The 22,426-nt window shown below is 40.2% G+C and overlaps 1 protein-coding gene across 1 annotated transcript in view; it reads right to left on the bottom strand.

Annotated features, from left to right (window-relative positions):
- Positions 1-22,426, bottom strand: part of spire2 (spire-type actin nucleation factor 2) — a 77,118-nt gene that overhangs the window by 6,506 nt on the left and 48,186 nt on the right. Inside the window, exons 7-14 of the mRNA XM_079809683.1 lie at positions 20,781-20,901; positions 20,504-20,670; positions 17,353-17,575; positions 9,532-9,656; positions 9,183-9,320; positions 9,018-9,085; positions 8,856-8,883; positions 1,668-1,759 (exon numbers count right to left, since the gene is read on the bottom strand). Coding sequence (XP_079665809.1) covers positions 1,668-1,759; positions 8,856-8,883; positions 9,018-9,085; positions 9,183-9,320; positions 9,532-9,656; positions 17,353-17,575; positions 20,504-20,670; positions 20,781-20,901 — 962 coding nt within the window. The remainder of the gene's footprint in view (positions 1-1,667; positions 1,760-8,855; positions 8,884-9,017; positions 9,086-9,182; positions 9,321-9,531; positions 9,657-17,352; positions 17,576-20,503; positions 20,671-20,780; positions 20,902-22,426) is intronic.

Genomic DNA, 22,426 nt, shown 5'->3' with positions numbered 1-22,426 from the left:
ACAACAAAATATCTGAGTTACTTTTTTAAAAAAGTAACGCAAGTTACTTTTTCACATTAATTTGACTGACAGCTCTCCTGTCCCCATGTTGAGAAAAATAAGTGCAGAGGTGTGTGTGTGTGAACATGATGGTTATTGTAGTTCTAGACTAAATGTGAGCATTTATTTATCTCACTTGCACAATAAAGATTCTGTACTCCTCAGAATGAATAAAATCAGTCAAATGCAAAATCAAAATACTATGCAAACCTCCAATAATTGAATGTTAAATAAAACATAATATTTGTATGCAAAATCTACCTTTATATTGAATTGACCAATGTCTTGCTGCTGACCTTTGATGATGAAAATTACTAGATTTTTAGTTTTTATTGGTAAAACTTTTTTCTCCTGCATCCTATTCTACCATTATCCAGAGCTGCGCCCTCTACTGTTCATGCGGGAATCTGCATTTTTACCATTTTTATTATTTCAATTTTGGTATGAAGAAGTCTTTACCGTTGCACAAAAATATAACTTTGTTATAAAAAACAAAACAAAAACAAGCCCAGCCCAGGTGAGAAAAAGTAACGCATAAGTAACGTAACGCATTACTTTTCTTAAAAAGTAACTAAGTAACTCAATTAGTTACTTTTTAAGGGAGTAACGCAATATTGTAATGCATTACTTTTCAAAGTAACTTTCCCCAACACTGCTCATCACTGCAACCTTTCATGTGATGGGAAAAGATCTAAAAAATAATGCTATAATCAACACTTTCACGATTCGTTCATCTCGACAGCTGTAATAGTAAAAATGTAATATGCATTTCAAATGCAAAGATGTCAGCCAATCACAACAGTGGGCGTTTACACTGAAGTCTCACAGCAGACACGCCCCTTGAAACAGAGCATTCAAGCCAGAGGGCTAGTATCAGGATAGAAAAAATGCCTTTTATTTCTAAATTATGACATTTTATGATGTAAAAATCATACTAACAATATAAGTACACCACAGAAAACATAAAATAATTTTTAAAAAATCCACATCATGGAACCTTTAATACTGTGTGTGGTTACCTGGATGATGTCCCTTGTTTATCCGGAGCAGTTAAACTCCCTAATGTTCAATGTCCCCCTCAGAAATGTTCAATGTTTTCACTCAGAAATTGCTAGTAAATATAACAATTACAAAGAAACTGCAACACATTCAATCAAAAAAAAAAAAACTTTGAAGTAGAAAATCTGAAACTGTATTTTCTTGTAAATCGCACCACAATAATATTTGTTATTGACAACTTTGTTATTGACAGTGCTACAGAGCACTAATTAGTGAGTGGGATTTGTGGGGAGACAGTGGAGTCAGAATAGGTGGCTATCGACATAAGTCAAGTCTCTTCCTTATGCAAAGTTGTCTTTGTGATAAACACTTGGCTATCACCAAAAACTACAGGCCAATATGTATTGATTGTTAAACTGATTTTATTCCACGTCAAATGCTTACTGGACAAGCCCTGAATACAGTACTAAATACTGGAAGTATAGGCCTACTTTTGGTGATTCAAACAGTCGGGCTAATAACAAACAAGCATAGTTAACTTTTTTTTCAGGATGTCAGCACAGACAGTTCCCAGTGTGGAATGTGGCTGCAATACACAGTAGACTTAGACACAGTATATATTTACTCACTTATAGACACCACTCTTGTGACTCTTCGCACTGCTGTGAAATCCCACAGTGTACACTGGAATGTGTGCCATCTTTTTGTAGGGAATCTTCATCTGTTAAAAGAACAGAATAAAGCAAAAATCACCCATGGAGTTTGAGTCTACTGTTGAAATAATGTGTAATTAGAATGAATTGAGAAAACAGAGTATAGCAAACAATTTCAAACAGGAAGCCCTAAAGCAGTGGTCCGCAAATAGTGGGAGAGCAGGCGGGTAATAATAGAATAGAATGCAACTAACCATATAATCCTGCATAGTTAGCAAATTAAATAAACGTATCAACTTTAGGAAGATATAATTTGTCGCTGACGTCAAAGGCTGTGTGTCCAATCAAACAATCTAGCATATTTAACTGTAAATTCATCTATTACTGGCTAGTAGGCATTTTAGGCAGATGCCAACATTGGAAAGGTTGTGTGTCCCATCCTCAAAAATACACAGGATAAAACAAAATATGAGCCATACACATTAAAGGGTTAGTTCAGGGTTAGTCATTAATTCCTCACCCACAAGTCGTCCCTTTGTTCATCTTCAGAACACAAATGAAGATATTTTTTATTAAATCCGAGAGCTCTCGGACCCCTCCGTAGACAGATATTTAATTACCACTTTCAAGGCCCAGAAAGGCAGTAAAGACATCATTAAAATAGTCCATGTGACTCCAGTGGTTCAACTTTAATTTTATGAAGCGACGGAAATACTTTTTGGCCGCAAAAACAAACAAACAAACAAAACTGTATTCAGCAATTTCCTCACGTCTGTGTCAGCCTTCTACGCTGTTTACATTGGTCAGCTCCTGCATCAGCATCACACACACGTGTCACGGTGCTCACGTGAACAGCATCGGCCAATGGTAAGCCGGTGTGCTGGCGTATCTCTGACGTAACCTGGAAGCCCTGGACTGTATTTACTACGTCTTACACAACAAACACAACAGAAATTATTGAATACAGTCGTTATTTTTGTTTGTTTTTGCGCACAAAAGGTATTCTTGTCGCTTCATAAAATTAAAGTTTAACCACTGGAGTCACATGGATTATTTTAATGATGTCTTAATTAACACTTTCAAGGTCCAGAAAGGTAGTAAAGTTGCTGTCTATGGAGGGGTCAGAGAGCTCTCAGATTTCATCAAAAATATCTTCATTTGTGTTCTGAAGATGAACGAAGGTCTTACGGGTTTGAAACGACATGAGGGTGAGGAAGTAATGACAGAATTTTCATTTTTGGGTGAACTACCCCTTTAAATTAGATTAGATTAGATTAGATTCAACTTTATTGTCATTACACAAGTACAAGTACAAGGCAACGAAATGCAGTTTAGGTCTAACCAGAAGTGCAATAGCAGCAAGTGCAGGATATACAATGGATGCGTAAGTGCAGGACATGGATATGTACTGAATATGTATAAATATGTATAAATAGAGAGACGTTATTACTATAAACAGAACTGAATTTACAGGTGAATATGTACAGTGAATAAATATACAGATGGCTATTACTATAAACAGAATTTTACAGATAGAGGTATACAATAATATGTTAGGCTAATATGAGGAATAGCAGTGGATTAGGGTAGTGCAATAAATTATGGACAGAGCTATCCGAAAAAAAAAAAAAAAAAAAGTGTAAAGTGCAGTGGAAAAGTGGTTGCGTATTACAGTTAGAAGTACAGTGCAAAATGCAAATGTAAACATTGGTACTATAAATACAGTCGGCAGTGCAAATGAGCACAATCCAGTTAAAGCTACACTATGTAACTTTTCCGTCCACTAGAGGTCGCCTGTTCAAAACAAAGGCGTAGTTTGATGACGCCACGTTTGAGCGCAGAATCTCGGGACATGTGGTCTTCACCTCACAGCCGGTGGGAAACAGTCAGGATAGGACTCGGGCAGAAATCATGTTCATGGATGCGATTATTAACATTACTGTAGTCTGAAGCAGAGCAGGAGCGAGTGTTGTGGAGCTGAGCAAGGCCGCAGGAGCGATTGAAGAACGGGACTGTTATTATGGCATAGTCGCTGGCGGGACTTTTATTATGACACGGTTGCCGGCGGCACTTCCTCTTCTCCAGTGCTGAGTGTGAGGTAACGCAGCTCTGTTTATCGTATTAGATATATCTGAGTGTGTTGAAAAGGAAGTTATGACGTTCGCTCGGCGGCTGCTATGACACTTGTTCACACTGCAGTGAGAGTACAGCGTTTCACTGAATACAACCGGAGACCGAGGGTGACGCAGATATGACGCAATCGACAGGCGACTCCCTCACACGCATAGCTCACACGTCCCGGCTCCTTGGTTAAAATAGCAATTTTCTCACGATTTACAAATAGTTGAAAACATTTGGGATATTCTAAGTACTCAACTGAACAAAATATATAACACTGGCCTAGTGGTTTCTGGATGTTTTACTGCAAAAATCCTACATAGTTCACCTTTAAGATATGGCAGTGTAAGATGCATATGTAAACAGTTGTTACTGTGATAAACAGTCGGTAGTGCAAATAACAAAGTGAAGGAAGATGTGAGGTAGGAGAGTTATCAGTTTATGAGGGAAGTGGATCAGCGGGGGTTTGAGTTCAATAAAGAGACAGCTCTGGGGAAAAAACTGTTCTTTAGTCTGCTGGTCCTGGTCCGGTGGATCCTGAAACGCCTGCCGGAGGGCAGGAGAGAAAACAGTCTGTGGGCTGGGTGAGAGGAGTCCTTGAGGATGCTGCGAGCTCGATGCAGACAGCGTTTCCTCTGGATGTGCTCGATGGCAGGTAGTGGAGACCCTGTGATGCGCTGGGCAGTTTTCACCACCCGCTGCAGTGCCTTGCGCTCCGCAACAGAGCAACTCCCATACCACACTGCCACACAGTTGGTCAGGATGCTTTCTATTGCGCAGCGGTAGAAGTTCACCAGGATAGCCGAGGAGAGTTGATTCTTCCTCAGTGTCCTCAGGAAGAAGAGGCGCTGGTGAGCCTTCTTGACCAGGCTGGAGGTGTTGGTCGTCCACGACATGTCCGCCGAGATGTGGATCCCCAGGAACTTGAAACTGGAGACACGCTCAACAGCCATTCCATTGATGTGGATGGTGTCGTGTGTGCCTCTTGACTCCTTCCTGAAGTCCACGATGAGCTCCTTCGTTTTGGTGGTGTTGAGGAGCAGGTTATTATCAGCGCACCATGTGGCCAGATGCTGGATCTCTTCCCTGTAGGCAGTCTCATCGTTGTTGCTGATGAGACCAATCACCGTAGTGTCGTCCGCAAACTTGACGATGGAATTAGATCCATACACAGGCTTGCAGTCGGCGGTGAAGAGGGAGTAGAGAAACGGACTTAGCACACAGCCCTGTGGTACACCAGTGTTGAGTGTGATGGATGTGGAGCAGGTGAATCCTGAACGAACATTCTGGGGTCTGTCAGTTAGGAAGTCCAAAATCCAGTTACACATTGAAGTGTTGATGCCCAGGTCTCCAAGTTTGGCTATTAACTTGGATGGGATGACAGTGTTGAATGCTGAGCTGAAGTCAACAAACAGCATGCGTGCATAAGTGTTCTTATGGTCCAGATGGGTGAGCACAGAGTGCAGTGCCATGGAAACGGCATCCTCTGTGCTCCTATTGCTGCGGTAGGCAAACTGGTGTGAGTCCAATGTGGATGGTAGAGAGTCTTTTAGGTGTTCCAGGACCAGCCGCTCAAAGCACTTCATGACGATGGGTGTGAGTGCTACAGGGCGGTAGTCATTAGGGCACCTCGGGTTAGAGTGTTTTGGCACTGGCACAATGGAAGTGCGTTTAAAGCATGTCGGTACAGCTGCTTGGGCAAGAGACAGGTTGAAAATGTCTGTAAAAACCCCAGCGAGCTGCTCCGCACATGCCCTGAGCACACGTCCAGGGATGTTGTCTGGTCCAGCAGCCTTGTGCGCGCTGATCCGGCTCAGTGCCTTGCAGACATCTGTGGAGGAGAGTGTGATTGGTGGGTGGTCAGCTGAGGGTTTGAGCTTGGTGGCAGTTTCTCTGTGGTCTCTTTCAAAACGAGCATAAAAGTAATTTAGCTCGTTCAGGAAGTTGACATCAGTGGCTGCGGGGGTGGAGTGGGGGGGTTTGTAGTCACTGATGGCCTGGATGCCCTGCCACATGCGTCGAGGGTCAGAGTTGGAAAAGTGACCCTCTATCTTTAGCTTGTAGCAGTGCTTGGCCTTTTTGATCCCCCTCTTCAGGTTTGCTCTGGATGTACTGTAGGCTTGTGCATCTCCTGATCTGAAGGCAGTATTGCGTGACTTCAGCAGGAGTCGAACTTCCCTGTTCATCCAAGGCTTCTGATTAGGGTATGTGGTGATCTGTTTCTGGGTTGTAACACTGTCGATGGTGGTATTGATATGATCGATGGTGGTATTGAAATATGGGTTTACTTGCCGTTATAATGCTATGAATCTATAATCTATCTTCAATAGGTGCAGAAAACAATGTAAAATAAATATGTGAATAAGTAAATGTCAACAAAAAACTATAAATATGTCATTAATTAAGGGGGGGGGGGCATTTGCCAGCTGCAAAACCACTGGACTAAGTGAACCAAGGATCATTCAGCATGAACTATGTGGATGGCCAAGGTTGTAAAGTAACATCTTTATAACAGGGATCACAAACATAAAAAAATATTGTCAATATTCTATATTATAGAATATTGACAATATTTTTTTATGTTTGTGATCCCTGTTATAAAGATGTTACTTTACAACCTTGGCCATGTCAAACTCAGTTCCTGGAAGGCCACTGCTTGGGCAAATTCCAATGGGAAGTGAGCATCCCTATGCCCTAATTATTCTGAAGGGCCATTGAAGTGGGGACTTTGGAGGGAGCAGGGCACTTGTGTGTCATTATGAAGCAATGAAAGATTAGCTTCACATGAAATGCTACCAAAACAATATTAAACAGGAATATCTTATTTCTGTTAATATATGATACAAATAAATGTCCATTTATAATGGAGTTTTTAAAATATGCTTTATCTGTGTGTGTGCGCGAGTGATTGTTCCTGATCTGCTCCTTACTTTATAAACTAAGCATTAAACAAATTTCTTACCTACAAAACTTTTTTTAATTTAATATGAAATGCATTTCATACAAAACTATTTTAATTATTCAGTTTATACGTTAACGCCAACTCTCCTGCCATATCTAGATTTTAAATAAATCACTTGTCCATACATAACATGACCATAAACAATTAAGGGCCAGATTTACTAAACAGGGAAAATTAGCGTAAGAGCGCAATCCCAAAAAAAGTGCAGATGGGAGAGGAAAGTTCTACGCGTGATCTACTGACGACAACAATATCATTTCTATAATGACCAACGCAATCTACCAGTTAGCGTCTGGTTTAAGACATGCTTTTTTTAGGTGGTAAATAAAGGCGCAAACACCAGTAAATTGACAAGCGCAAACCTTAGTAAATCCCCTTGCATGATTCATTTAAATATTCTCCTCCCATAAATTCTGCGTCTGAAAGGGAAACTCCTACAAATGCATATGCAATAAGATCAGCTGCAAAAATAACCCTGTTCACGCCTTTTCAGCGCTAATTTTAATAATAATAAGTCACATTTAGGCCATGTCCACACGAAGCCAGAACTTTCCCTATCCAATCTTTTTTCCTCGTTTCAAGAAATATCTGCGTACACACGAGAGCATGAAAACGGCTCAAAACGATGTAGTATACATGCCAGGCCAGTATGTGGCACTGTAATTCTGCCACAGAAAAACACTAAAAACGGAGAAGAGTTGTGGCTAGAAGGGGTACGGCATCAGTCGGAGGTGAGGTAAAATCTCACAATAAAATAACAATAAATAAATTTGCTACTTACCAGATGTGTTTTATTAACACATACACCTACCCCAACCCTAAACATACCCTTACAATAATGCAAATACAGTAATTAAACAACGCAGTATTGATGTGCGCATGCCCAGTGCCCGTAGTTGTATCTCCTCTAGTCTTCCCCGCGCAGGACGTGGTGTGATGACATCACCGTTTCACAAAATATACGGATTGGCCGTATACACGAAACCGCAACGGTGTCGTTTTCAGATTTATCCACTTTAGGACCCGGTTTCAAAAAATAGCGGTTTCAGTCTCCCAAAACACCGGATCCGTGTGGATGAAACGGCAATACGATAAAAAATGTATACGTATACAGTGATACGTGTCTCCGTGTGGACGGGCCCTTATATAGCGCTTTTCTAGACACTCAAAGCGCTTTACATAGAAGGGGCAATATCCTCAACCACCACCAATGTGCAGCACCACCTGGATGATGCGACGGCAGCCATATTGCCCCAGAACGCCTACCACACACCATCTTATGGTGGAGAGGAGAGAGGAGTGATGAAGCCAATCATATATGGGGATGATTAGGAGGCCATGATGGACAGGGGCCAATTTAGCCAGGATTTCGGGGTTACACCCCTACTCTTTATCGAAGGACATCCTGGGTTTTTTAATGACCACAGAGAGTCAGGACCTCGGTTTAATGTCTCATCCGAAGGACGGTGCTTGTTACAGTATAGTGTCCCCATCACTATACTGGGGTGTTAGGACCCACACAGACCACAGGGTGAGCGCCCCCTGCTGGCCTCACTAACACCTCTACCAGCAGCAACCTAGTTTTCCCAGTTTGTCTCCCATCCAGGTACTGACCAGGCTCAGCCCTGCTTAGCTTCAGTGGGAAACCAGTCTTGGGCTACAGGGTGATATGGCTGCTGGCCAATTTCCAGTCTTTAGCACATCCTGACAGTAGTTTTTAATGCCTGGTTTGGGCTGGCGCAAGCTGCTAGTAAATATGGCCCTAAATTACTTCCTTGAAGTGACCATTACATGTTCCCTTCGCTAAGGGCCTTTCGTGAAGGGATTTAGTTGTTCACTTTCGTTTGGAACACGTGTCCTCTTCCCATTGTTCCCTTCAAGTATGCAAAAACGCAGTTTGGAATTTGCCCACTGTCCTGCAGAGTTCAGATCCAAACCCTAATTGAACATGAATCCGCTAATCAAGGTCTTTGAACTTCCAGGCAGGGGTTTTGGAGCTGGTTGGAGCTACACTCTGCAGGACAGTAGTGGAGTTTGACACAAGTGCTACATGAGATTTAAATAAATAAATAAATATTTAGTACCTTTGCACTGCAAGAGTTACAGACAGACCTAAAAGAGAAAGAAATCACAACTAAATGTTAAAAACAGTGACACAGACCACGTTAATATTCCTTGTTCCAGTTATTATCTGTGATTTATGATATATAATATTATTTTAATATTTATGAAAATTAAACCGAGACCTTTTACACAGGAGGCACGTGGACGGCCATGAAAAGAGTGGAAACTTTATCCGACAACAGCAGCATATCTGAAACACAGATGAACAAAACAAAGACGAACAGTTTTCATTGGGGTGCTGGACTGATGTTAATCAGATTATGGATGAATCATACAGACATTCACACCTTGCCCTTCTTTAGATTATTATAAAGCTCTTTGTTCTGCATGTATTTCTCCATCTCAGCCTTGACAAGTATCCGGCGCACGTTGATGACCTCATCCACTGTTAAGGCCAGACTGTCGACTGGATGACAGAATTCCTCCTGTGTGGGAGGGAGATGAAGAAGAAGACTCAGGTCTTTCAGTCTGTAACAATTTTACAATAATGTAGGCAATGGATCTCTATGGGGGAAGTTTTGTGAAATGCTTTCCGTTCATTTTAAGAAACAGAAATAATTGTCTGCGGTAATCAACAGCACGTCACAGATGCTACACACTTTATTCCTTTAAAAACTGGGGCAAAATACCACTGACCATCCACTGACGTCTGGAGATCCCATGGGATGCTGCAGCACTTCCTGCATCATCATTGCTTCTGTCATCTGAACTAAAGGAGTGAAAGGTGGACGGGGGCATCCTGTCAAGCACAGGAAACGAGGCTGGAGAGAAAAAAAGGGGGGAAAAAAACAGTGGAGAAGAGAGAAAGACAGTCAGGCATCTTAACTTAATAATTCAGAAAGGATGCATTCATTTCACTCTCTCTCTCTCTGTTAAATCTGCTCAAAGATGCTAAAACATTCTAGCCAAAACATCTATTGGAGGCTACATGGCTTTCAACTTCACGCTTTTAAAACTACTTCAAATTTAAGACTACTTCAAACCTTTGAACTTCAAGCCTTTAAAAAGGTGCAGTGTGTAAATTTTAGCGACATTAAGCGGTAAGGTTGTGAATTGCAATCGCCCACTGCTCACCCCTCACTTTTGAAGCACAGAGAAGCTACTGTGGCCGAAACAGGACAAAGATGTCATCGTCTGAGACAGGAGAAGAGTGAGTAGCGCTCTGTTGAGAAGTTTGTCCGTTTAGGGCTACTGGAGAAACATGACGGCGCAAAATGCTGATTTCACTGTAAGGGGACCCGTGGTGTATGGAGATAGAAATGACTCATGCTAAGGTAATAAAAACATAACTGTTCATTATGTAACGTCTTTATACACCACTGACAACCTATGTATATTATATTGCATTTCTGTCAATAGATCCTCATAAATACTACACACTGCACCTTTAAAATTACAATTTTAAAATTGTCTTAACAAACCTGATGTGTGTCGACAGTTTAATATTAAAATACTTAAATGTCAGTCTTTAAATAAACTGTCTTTAATAAATCCACAGTATGAGTAGCACACAACATCCAAACATTGACGCAACCCGAAAACAACAAACAGAAACAAGGGAACTTAAAAACAGGTGCAAATGAGGTGATTAACGACACACAGCTGACAGTGTGATGAAGACTCAATTTGAGTGTCTCAATTGGTTTGGCTCATTTCTTGAAACAGAAATTACATCCTCAAAACAACATGGACAAATCTCCAAACCACTTGGCAATTGTTCACAACAGAATAGCATTTCTCATTAATTTCATCAAATTGCAAATGTCTAAGTACATGTCTCAATGTCTCAATGTCTTTGGCCCACTCCTCCACACAGATCTTCTCTAGATCAGTCAGGTTTCTGGCCTGTCGCTGAGAAACACGGAGTTTGAGCTCCCTCCAAAGATTCTCTATTGGGTTTAGGTCTAGAGACTGGCTAGGCCACGCCAGAACCTTGATATGCTTCTTACAGAGCCACTCCTGGCTGTGTGCTTCGGGTCATTGTCATGTTGGAAGACCCAGCCTTGACCCATCTTCAATGCTCTAACTGAGGGAAGGAGGTTGTTCCCCAAAATCTCGCAATACATGGCCCCGGTCATCCTCTCCTTAATACAGTGCAGTCGCCCTGTCCCATGTGCAGAAAAACATGACAAACATGACAAGCATGATGCTACCACCCCCATGCTTCACAGTAGGGATGGTGTTCTTGGGATGGTACTCATCATTCTTCTTCCTCCAAACACGTTTAGTGGAATTATGACCAAAAAGTTCTATTTTGGTCTCATTGGACCACATGACTTTCTCCCATGACTCCTCTGGATCATCCAAATGATCATTGGCAAACTTAAGACGGGCCTGGACATGTGCTGGTTTAAGCAGGGGAACCTTCCATGCCATGCATGATTTCAAACCATGACGTCTTAATGTATTACCAACAGTAACCTTGGAAACGGTGGTCCCAGCTCTTTTCAGGTCATTGACCAGCTCCTCCCGTGTAGTTCTGGGCTGATTTCCCACCTTTCTTAGGATCAGGCCCGTCGCGACAAGGCAGGCAAACCAAGCAATTGCTTGGGGCCCCGAGCTGGCCTGGGGCCCCAAGACAACGACAGGTTAAGAATAAAATGAAACGACAAACTGTGTGAGCGCCCCATTGATAGTCAATGCAGTAAAGTGCAATGACACTGTTATCAGGATCCCCCTCAAGGGGTCACTCTCAGTAGTCGCTGACAGCAGCCAGCCAACCACGCGATCTCTGCAGCCGGCAAAATACAAAATCGCTTCGGATTCGAAGCGGAATTTTATGCTTCAGGAAGCCAGAAAGGAAAAAAAAGAAAGGAAGAGCAGGATGATAAAAAAACAAGATAGTGGTATGTGATAAATAAATTACACTGGATAAAATAACTCTACTTGTCTTGTACAAAAATGGTGTAAGTTTGCAGCAGGTAGGCTAGCAAAAATATGTTAATGTTAGCTAACTTACCTGCCTGACGGCAAATGCTGCTTGTAACGAACAGTTAGTGCAACTTTTTTTTCGAACAGATGGAATGACATAAGATTGCTATAGCTTTGTAATAGGTTTTGATGAAAGTGGCATAGCATGCTATACTAACTATTATTTATGCTATGCATAAATACGGTAACCTGGAGTTAATATAGCATGCTATATTAACAATTATTATAAACATTATTTAACCAGAAAGAGGCAGAGGAACATGATTTTTTTCATAGCTTATCTTAATGTGCTAGTGTCGGGATATATACGGTAGTGACAGAAATGCAAATATGACATTATTTGTATAAGTTACCAATGGATCTTGAACAGTTACTTTATTCTGTGTGGCAATTTTTACACTGTTACATTTTTAAGTACAGTATCAGGACAACCCACATGTTTTACAGGTACTGTTTACATGTTTTACTGGTACTGTTTATTAACTATTTAACAAGGTATTATAGTCATCTGTATTCTGCAACTTCATAATAACCATCCAGATAATGTTTATAGACAGTTTACAAACCAACTAGTAACCCTTAAAGGGTTAGTTCACCCAAAAATGAAAATTCTGTCATTAATTACTCACCCTCATGTCGTTCGACACCTGTAAGACCTCCGTTCATCTTCGGAACACAAATGAAGATATTTTAGTTGAAAGCTGATGGCTGAGAAAGGCTTCAGACAGGCCTCCATTGGCATTCAGTACATTGACACTTCCAAGATCCATGAAAGGCACTTAAAACGTCGTTACAAAGTCCATCTCATCACAGTGGCTCTACAATAAGTTTACGATGTGACGACAATAGTTTTTGTGCGCAAAAAAAAATCTAAATAACACCTTTAACCAACTTGTTCTCGACTTCCGTGTGTGCCTCCACGACGCATGCGCGAGAATATGACGCAGCGCCGGCGTTCGGGAATCCATGAAATACACACTTTAACCCCATTTTGAGAACTACGCCGAGACCTAAAGCACGATCAATGTAGAATTTAACAGCTTAGACACACGCGTCTTCCTCTGCTCGTAAACAAATCGCTTCTGGGTCATATGTCCGAACGCCGGATCTGCGTCATATTCTCGCGCATGCGTCGTGGAGGCACACACGGAAGTCGAGAACAAGTTGGTTAAAGGTGTTATTTTGATTTTTTTTTGCGCACAAAAACTATTGTCGTCACATCGTAAACTTATTGTAGAGCCACTGTGGTGAGATAGACTTTGTAACGACGTTTTAAGTGCCTTTCATGGATCTTGGAAGTGTCAATGTACTGAATGCCAATGGAGGCCTGTCTGAAGCCTTTCTCAGCCATCAGCTTTCAACTAAAATATCTTCATTTGTGTTCCGAATATGAACGGAGGTCACGACATGAGGGTGAGTAATTAATGACAGAATTTTCATTTTTGGGTGAACTAACCCTTTAAGTATTCCCAAAGTGTTAGGAATATCTGGTCAGTCTATCTATGTAAATGTAATGTTTATAGATGTTTAAAAAATGGTTACTTAAAGGTTTACACTTTTTTTTTTCAATGATACAGTGGTGTTTTTTGCAAATGTTTTCAAATTTTATGCACAGTATATGCAACAACAGAATTTGCACTGTAAACCTTTTTATTTATATAAAGTGTGGGTGAACTTAAACTGTATGGCTATGCTGCGGTTCCTGTAGGCTTTGCGTGAGTGCGGGTGGGTTGGGGTGGTATTGGGGGGGCCTCCATGTCCATTTTGCTTCGGGCCCCCAAATTTCTTAAAACGGCCCTGCTTAGGATCATTGAGACCCCACAAGGTGAGATCGTACATGGAGCCCCAGTCCGAGGGAGATTGACAGTCATGTTTAGCTTCTTCCATTTTCTAATGATTGCTGCAACAGTGGACCTTTTTTCACCAAGCTGCTTGGCAATTTCTCCGTAGCCCTTTCCAGCCTTGTGGAGGTGTACAATTTTGTCTCTAGTGTCTTTGGACAGCTCTTTGGTCTTGGCCATGTTAGTAGTTGGATTCTTACTGATTGTATGGGGTGGACAGGTGTCTTTATACAGCTAACGACCTCAAACAGGTGCATCTAATTTAGGATAATAAATGGAGTGGAGGTGGACATTTTAAAGGCAGACTAACAGGTCTTTGAGGGTCAGAATTCTAGCTGATAGACAGGTGTTCAAATACTTATTTGCAGCTGTATCATACAAATAAATAGTTAAAAAATCATACATTGTGATTTCTGGATTTTTTTTTTTTTAGATTATTCAATTCAATTCAAATTTATTTGTATAGCGCTTTTCACAATACACATTGTTTCAAAGCAGCTTTACAGAAAGTGCGGATTATGCACTTTCTGAAAGTGCGGAATACAGATTATGTCTCTCACAGTGGACATACACCTGACAATTTCAGACCCCTCCATGATTTCTAAGTGGGAGAACTTGCAAAATAGCAGGGTGTTCAAATACTTATTTTCCTCACTGTATGTAAAGAGCTTGACCATGCAGGACCAGTACAATTTCTGAACATGGAGGCACCTGGCCAAGTAAATGAACAAGGGCAACTGCCTGCTTGAGGAAGAGGAAGAGTGAGGATGAGAGGGGGAGCCCGTAGAGGAAGAGAGGGAGGGTGTAGAGAGGGCTAGAGAGGGTAGGAAGAGGTAGACCTGGAGTAGGATGTGGCCAAAGAAGACGGGGACCAAATTTATCAGATGCGATTCGGGCAGCCTTGGTTGACCATGAGTACGGAGTGCCCATGGGTTCACATTGAGAGAGGCTGGACAGAGACTTCAGCCCAACCTCAGCAGATATAAAAAACCTTTGAAAATGCATGAATGAATCGAATGATTTTACAATGTGAAGAGAAATAAATATTTTCATCAATATGCAGTACTGGTCTTGTGTGTACGGTTTGGTCAATATATTCATATACTTTACTCTAACAATATCTCTGAAAAAAAAAAATCAAACCCAGATTATGTCATTAGAAAAGTAGAAATTTTAAAAGTGTTTAAGATTGAGAACAGCAGTGTGTGGATGGCCAGGAGAGGGAGGGTGAGGACAATGACCAGTGAAGAACTGTTAGTTGTGAAAATCCTGCTTTATTTACAGCACTGTAGGCTGTATATAATTTTCATTATTTTTTGTTGTTTGTGTATTTATATTACAGTATATTATGCTGTATACCTTTTCTTTTTACTCTGATGTATGGAAGTTACTGTGTGTGTGAATAAAAATGGTTACAATTTCCTTGGCAGTATGAGTGCAATGTGTGATGTCAAACCTTGGAGGCTACTCTTACCCTAAAATCCTATTTCTTTTTTTCAGTTTTATACACAATTGTATTTCTGTTAGCTAGAGAGAAAAAAAACAGTACAGTAACCATTGTCAATGAATGACTGGGCTAAGACTGAAAGGTGGACATGAGGGATATCAATGGTCCTCTGCCATAGTGACAAAACATCTAAACATTTTGACTTGCAGTGCTTACACAATGCCAAAGGGACGAAGCATTTTGGGGGCACTGACAGTTTAAATGAGAAGGAAATTTAGTTTTGACACAAGAGTGAACTATTTTGGGAGAGGTATGAGCTTTTGCAGGTGAACCATGGTGTTGTGCCGAACCATCCACGTTATTTTGCCAAAAGCACCAAAAGTGTCGAGAATGGCTCATTTCTTGAAACAGACCAGACAAAGCAATTGAGAAGGATCTTTTGCCATTTTGGTGGCACTGACTATTTATATGGGAAAGAAATTTAGTTCTGAAGCATGAGTGAACAGTTTTGTGAGAGATATTAGCTTTTGCAACTGTAAGACTGTTTTGCAAACGATCTTATAATTTTGAGAACGTAATTTCTGTTTCAAGAAATGAGCCAAACCAATAGAGAAAAACTGTAATAAAGGCCTTCTGAAGCAAAGTGATGCATTTGTGTAAGAAAAATATCCATATTTGACACATTATAAAGTAAAATATCTAGATTACGGCAGACCTAGGGGAGAGTGGGGCACAACCTATAACGCTTTTTGACTTTCTCAGTATGTTTAAATCCACTTGGGGTTCAGAGTATTTATTTTTTTCCACATTCATTTCACACGTTTTGTGGTTATGTGGTTTTGTTTCATTGATACAGTGTATACTTTTTTCTTGATTTACCCCGAAAGAATGGAAGTGAAATGTGACAACATGCCCCATAGGTGGGGTACATGTGAGGGGCACATTGTAACATGACCATAAGACAGCTTAAAATGTTACCTAATATAATATAATATCCAAGAAAAACTAAAATATTTTGTCAATAAAATACAATTATTACCTTTTTTTTTAATTTAAAAAAAAAAAAAAAAAACATTTTTGAGCTTGACAACAAACACCGCTAAATACAGCTATGCAGCATAGTTAAAAACATAAAAGTAATTAATAATTTCTAAACATTGACTCTCAGTCATTATTCACCTCTTTCTCATGGGTTCTCAATAGAATTATAGTTCTTATAGAATATAATAGCGTAGTTCTAATGGGAGCTCATTGCCCCACCTGCACAACTGGGATTTAACACCGGCTCGTGTGTTCTGCTGTAAGATCAGCATTAAAGAACTAGCTGTTATTTAAAAGTCGAGATAGAAGATTTAAATATCAGATTTTTCTTATTTTAAATAAGCACAAAAACAGAGATGAAAAATAAACTTAGGTAAAAAATTTACTTTTGCTATGGTTAAATAAATGTTCAGTGATATCTTCCGAAGATTTTTTAATTCAGGCACATTTTTTTCTCTAAATAATGTTGATATGGCATCTAGTAAATACACCACGTTTCGTCATCTTGGCATGTGGGGAAAGTTTTAATGTGCGTTACAACTTACCCCACGTAAGTTTGTCCCCCGCTCTCCCCTACTTCCGTATTTAACTTATGAAGAAAGTATAATTGCTGCGATGATAACGTTGGATGTAGCGCAAGCGCTTTGAACTGCTGTCATGGTACTGTTTGTATTTTGGACTTTCAGTTTGTATTTTGATTCTTCCCATATTCCTTTGTTCAGTTTCCTGCCAATCCTTTGTTACTATGGCAACCATCATTTATAAACAGCTGTGTGTAGTCTTTTACCTCATTTGCTCAGTGTATTTAAGTCCTTAGTTCTCACCCAGGTTTTGTTAGTCTTCGTCAATGCTAACGTGTGTTCTCGGTGAGTTTTGGTTATTAAAGTCTGTTTCCAGTTCTTCGTTGTCTTCATGAGTTTTGATCAACACGTTACATGACAACTGCGAGAGGTGTTACACTTTCTGCGCAAGTTGAATATGGAAGCCGAAGCTAGATATTTTACTTTATAATGTGTTAAATATGGATATTTTATTATTTAGTAATCCTTTAAGTTATATAAAATAAATAATGTGTTTAAGCATTATTATTTTGTATTTAGTGTAAATGAATGTGTTCAAGTTTAATGTTGACATCCTTTGTTTTTTTATATAAAAATATAAATTACATTTTGTTAAAATTTGTTGAACTAATTTGACCTTGATAGATGTGTGGTGGTCCGACCCCCGTCAGCGTGTGTGATCGAGGTCTCTCTCCTCTTAGGGGCCCGACACCTGTGAGCGGAGGTAATTCTGAGCGGGATGATATCATTTCCCCTCTGAGCTCATCCAGGTCGTGTTCAGAGAAGGAGCGATCTCTCTTCAGAGGTGTAGGGGAGCTCTCCACCCGCCTGATATCCATTCCATCTGGAGATTCTTCATCCTTCATAAAAACAGAGCTGCAATTATTTCACTTAAAATTACAACTCAAACTAATTAAGTCAGGGAGAGCTACCAGAGTTTTCCAACAAGTGAAGTTATTAAACGTAATTTCGGGAGTTGTATGCCCATCAAATCTTCCAATCAATACCAAGGTATAAAACCAGCAGCTTGCCTCTTCCCATTTTTAGTTCCTGCAGCATCCCTCCTCCTCCCCTGCTCCTCCTTTTGTACAATTTTGCCTGTTATAGGGGGGGCAATCGGAGCTCGGGTAGAATATCCTCTCCGAGCCCCTCTATAGCAGACAGCAAGCCAAATCTGTTTACCACTTTCACGAAGATTATATGGGCACACAAACTCGCGAAACCAGCTTGTGAAATTCTCATGTGAATCAGAAGTTTTGCTGGTTTTCTATGCAACACATCCTTAAAGGGATAGTTCAAAGAATGAAAATTACCCCATGATTTACTCACTCTCAAGCCATCCTAGGTGTAGATGACATTCTTCTGTCAGACATACAATCGGAGTTATATAAAAAAAATGTCCTGGCTAATCCAAGCTTCATAATTGCAGTAAACGGGGTCCACGAGTTTGAAGCTCATAAAAGTGCATCCATCCATTGTAAAAGTACTACAGACGGCTCCAGGGGGTCAATAAAGGCCTTCTGAAGCAAATTGATGGGTTTGTATAAGAAAAATATCCATATTTGAAACTTTATAAAGTAAAATATCTAGCTTCCTCCAGACCGACTTCCGCCTCTCGCAGTTCATACTTTCACGTCAGTTACACTTTTTCCATAAGTTGAATACGGAAGGCATTCTGCCAGAAGCTAGATATTATACTTTATAAAGTTTTAAATATAGATATTTTCTTACCCAAACCCATCGCTTTGTTTCAGAAGGCCTTTATTAACCCCCTGTGGAGCAATTTTATAACGGATGGATGCACTTTTCTGAGCTTCAAATTTTGGGCTGCCATTCACTGCCTTTATAAAGCTTGGAAGAGCCAGGACATGTTTTAGGCTCAATCCCATTTCTACCCCTTAGGCCTTCATGTTGCGATTAACTGCTGAAGCTTTTATCGCGGTATATACGGTCTTATCACGGTATTGACATAAGTTGCAAAAAAAAGTGGTGTCATACTATAACAGGTTTAATAACTTTCTTAGAACAAAAAGAACCAAACATTTAAATACAATAAAGCAATACACAAAAATGTATAAAGTAAGCAAATATTTAAAACAGATTAAAGTGCTAAAGAATTATAAAGAACAAAAAGGTAACACTTTACAATAAGGTCTCACTAGTTAATGCATTAACATTAACAAAATGCGAATAGCTACATTTATTAGCATACAGTTATTATTCTTTGATAATGTTAGTTAAAAAAAAGCAACTGTTAGTGTTAGCTCAGGTCCATTAAATAATACGGTTACAACTTTTGATTTTAATAATGTTATTATTTTGCTGAAATTTACATTGAACTAAGATTAATAAATGCTTTAGAAGTATTTTTCATTGTCAGTTTAATGAATTAACTAATGTTAAATAATGGAGACCTATTGTAAAGTGTGTGACTGAACAACAATCAGAACATATTCAAACAATATCTAGGGCATGTAATTTAGTCCAGATTAAATTATAAAATGTTTAAGTTTGAAAATGAATAGCCTTAAGTCTTTGTTATCTGATGAGCACCGTATCGTTTTGTTTACGAGGGTTACCGGGGAAACGGCTGCATTTCTGCGGTTCCGTCAGCGCCCTCTGCTGTCAGAGAGTGAATGTGCACTTCAGTCTCCTTCACTCCTTCCGCCATGTGCTCGGCTCATGCACGGTTTGTTTACATTAGTGCACGTTCCTCTTTGAGGTATGGTACGTTTTAAATGGTTGATGGGTAAAGTATTCTTAATATGCATTCTAAAAATATGAATAATTCGTAAGAAATAATTATTCACGGTATTTTTAAGTGCCCACGATAACAATATTGTGCATGTTCATTATTGCGGTATATCGTATTACCGTATACCGGCACGTCTACCCTCAAGTCATCCTAGGTGTATTTGACATTCTTCTTTCAGACAAATACAATTTGAGTTATATTACAAAAGTCCAGGCTAATCCAAGCTTTAGAATTGGATTCATAGTTGCTCTGCTTTTGAAGTCCATAAAGAGTGCATCTGCCCATCAAATAACTGCTCCACGCGGCTCCAGGGTGTTAATAAAGGCCTTCTGAAGCGAAGCAATGCGTTTGTGTAAGAAAAATATCCATATTTAAAACTTTATCAAGTAAACTTCCGGCTGACCGAAAAGCACTTTGGATGGCCGTAGGTCTGTTCAAAGCGCTATATAAATGCAGTCCATTTACCATTTACCGACCGCCTTCCCTGTTCAATTTATGGAAAAATAGTTGAAAGTTCCCCTGCCGATTGAAAGACTAACGCGACCAGATCCGCTCGTCATGACGTCATGTACGCATCTTGAGTTTCACTTTCAACATTCAACACTTTTCCACGGAAGGCAGTGGGCCGGAAGTTTACTTGATAAAGTTTTAAATATGAATATTTGTCTTACACAAACGCGTCGATTCGCTTCAGAAGGCCTTTATTAACACCCCGGAGTCGCGTGGAGCAGTTATTTGACGGACAGATGCACTTTTTATGGACTTCAAAAAGAGAGCAACTATGAATCAAATTCTAATGCTTGGATTAGCCTGGACTTTTGTAATATAACTCTGATTGTATTCGTCTGAAAGAAGAATGTCATATACACCTATAGGATGACTTAAGGGTGAGTAAATCATGGGGTAATTTTCATTTTTGGGTGAACTATTCCTTTAAAGTCTTAAAGTCAAAATAGTATTAATAAATGCATTGTTGTCACACAGGAAAGAGCAAGATTACAGAAGAAATGCCGACTGCACTGAAATATCTCACCTCAAATATACTCATCTCCTCCATTTCTGCCAGTGTTGGAGCTTTTAGAAGAACACGTGTGCGAGACGGTGGGCGGTACTGTGCTCCGGTGACGGACAGGTCAATGCAGGAAGTTGATTTGATGTCACATTGGCAGGTGTGTGCCAGACATGGTAACGAGCCGAATGCTGAAGAGTGGCAAAATATAGCTGTGAGTGATCCATCATACAATTGAATAGAATTACAGAAGTGTTTTTAAAAACTTGCATTGTTTAGGTGTAATGCGTGATTAACATACATCTCTGTGAACTGTGCGGCTCCACAGGTTTCAGTTTGTGATCCTGTCTGATCTCAGCAAGGACTCGATCATGGAGCGACTGCGGTCTCTGAGGGCGAGGAGGCAGGCTGCGTTCAGACACCTGCAGATGTCAGTACAGTCTTAAAACAAAACGGTACATACATTTTGGTTGTATTGTATTTGCTGATGGTTTAACCACACTTTAGCCGCGTTTCCACCACAGGAACTTTCCCCAGGTACTAGGAACTATGGGGTGGTACTCGGTGTGTTTCGAATGCAGGGACCAGGGACTAAATGAAGTTCCAGGTAAAAATTACCCCCTCATAAAGTCCCTGCTCACAAGAGCCGCGTTTCCACCGCAGGAACTAGGAACTTTGGGATGGTACTCGGTGTGTTTCGACCGCAGGAACCAGGGTCTAAATGGTAAGTTCCGGGTAAATATTTCCCCCTCCAAACGCCCCTGCTCCCAGGGTAGTACTTTTTCAAAGTTCGGGAACTTTCGGGGGTGGGACTTGGGCGCTGAACATGCTGATTGATTGAACTCACGCAGTATTTTATTTCAACCGGAATTTTTAAAAGTCTTTTTTGCGAGGTTCGTTCGTTCTGCGTTCAGTAAATATCAGTCTTGCTCTTTCTGTCCAATGGCGCGTTCGTCTCAGCCATCTCACGGTCAATGTCCGTAATAGCTGATAATAACATACGTTGTCTTATTTTAAATCTAGCTTTACGAGCTTTCAGAATACGCTTAAGTATCAGTGCTCGTCTCATTTTCCGCCGTTTTGTTAATGACCTCTTTATTAAAACAATACATAACTACCAAAAGCAGCGCTGCTTGAATCTCCAAACGTTTTTGTTGCAGACAGTATCGCGCAAAAATTATTACTGTCCGTCGCTGACTGGGAGGAGCAACCGCGCACAGTCCTACATCACCAGACTAATTTGCCTAATCTTCCCAGTACTTTAGACCGCAGTGGAAACGCAGACAGTAGCAGATCTGGGGGGAAAACAGTTCCTGGTACAAATTGTTCCGGGTAATTTCGGTGGAAACGCGGCTAAGGTAGAACTTTTTCAAAGTTCAGGAACTTTCGGGGGTGGGACTTGGGTGCTAAACATGCTGATTGGTTGAGTACACACACCATTTTGATTGGTTGACTCCACGCAGCATTTCATATCAACCACCATTTTTAAAGTCTGTTGTGGTGTGTGAAGTAAGATTTGTTTGCTATTAGAAACAACAATGAAGTTGAAGAATACGACCAATGGCCCGACAGACGAGGTTCAGGCTTTATTAATATTATATGCGGAGGACGAAATCCTGGGAAAAATTGTTCCAGGTAATTTTGGTGGAAATGCGGCTTTTCTTTCTCTTCTTCAGAGGATCTAAGATCATTTACTGAAGCAAAACAGCAGCTATAGTGTTACAGTTAGTAGTACACTGAAGACATTCACCTTTATCTTAAAGTTTTAAGAAAAAAAAAAAAAATATATATATATATATATATATATATATAAAAAACACCATTTCAAGGAAAAGCAGATTGCTATGTTTGAGAAAGATGACATTTCCAGTCAAACAAAATAATTCCTAAACACAATCAACAATCAAAGAAAAATCTAGGCACTTTTAAAACACATGCTAAGCTTTA

This window comes from Gobio gobio, assembly GCF_949357685.1.
Source record: "Gobio gobio genome assembly, chromosome: 25".
Classification (NCBI taxonomy): domain Eukaryota; kingdom Metazoa; phylum Chordata; class Actinopteri; order Cypriniformes; family Gobionidae; genus Gobio; species Gobio gobio.
Note: the sequence above shows the minus strand (reverse complement) of the source record. Positions and strands in the feature narration are given on the sequence as shown.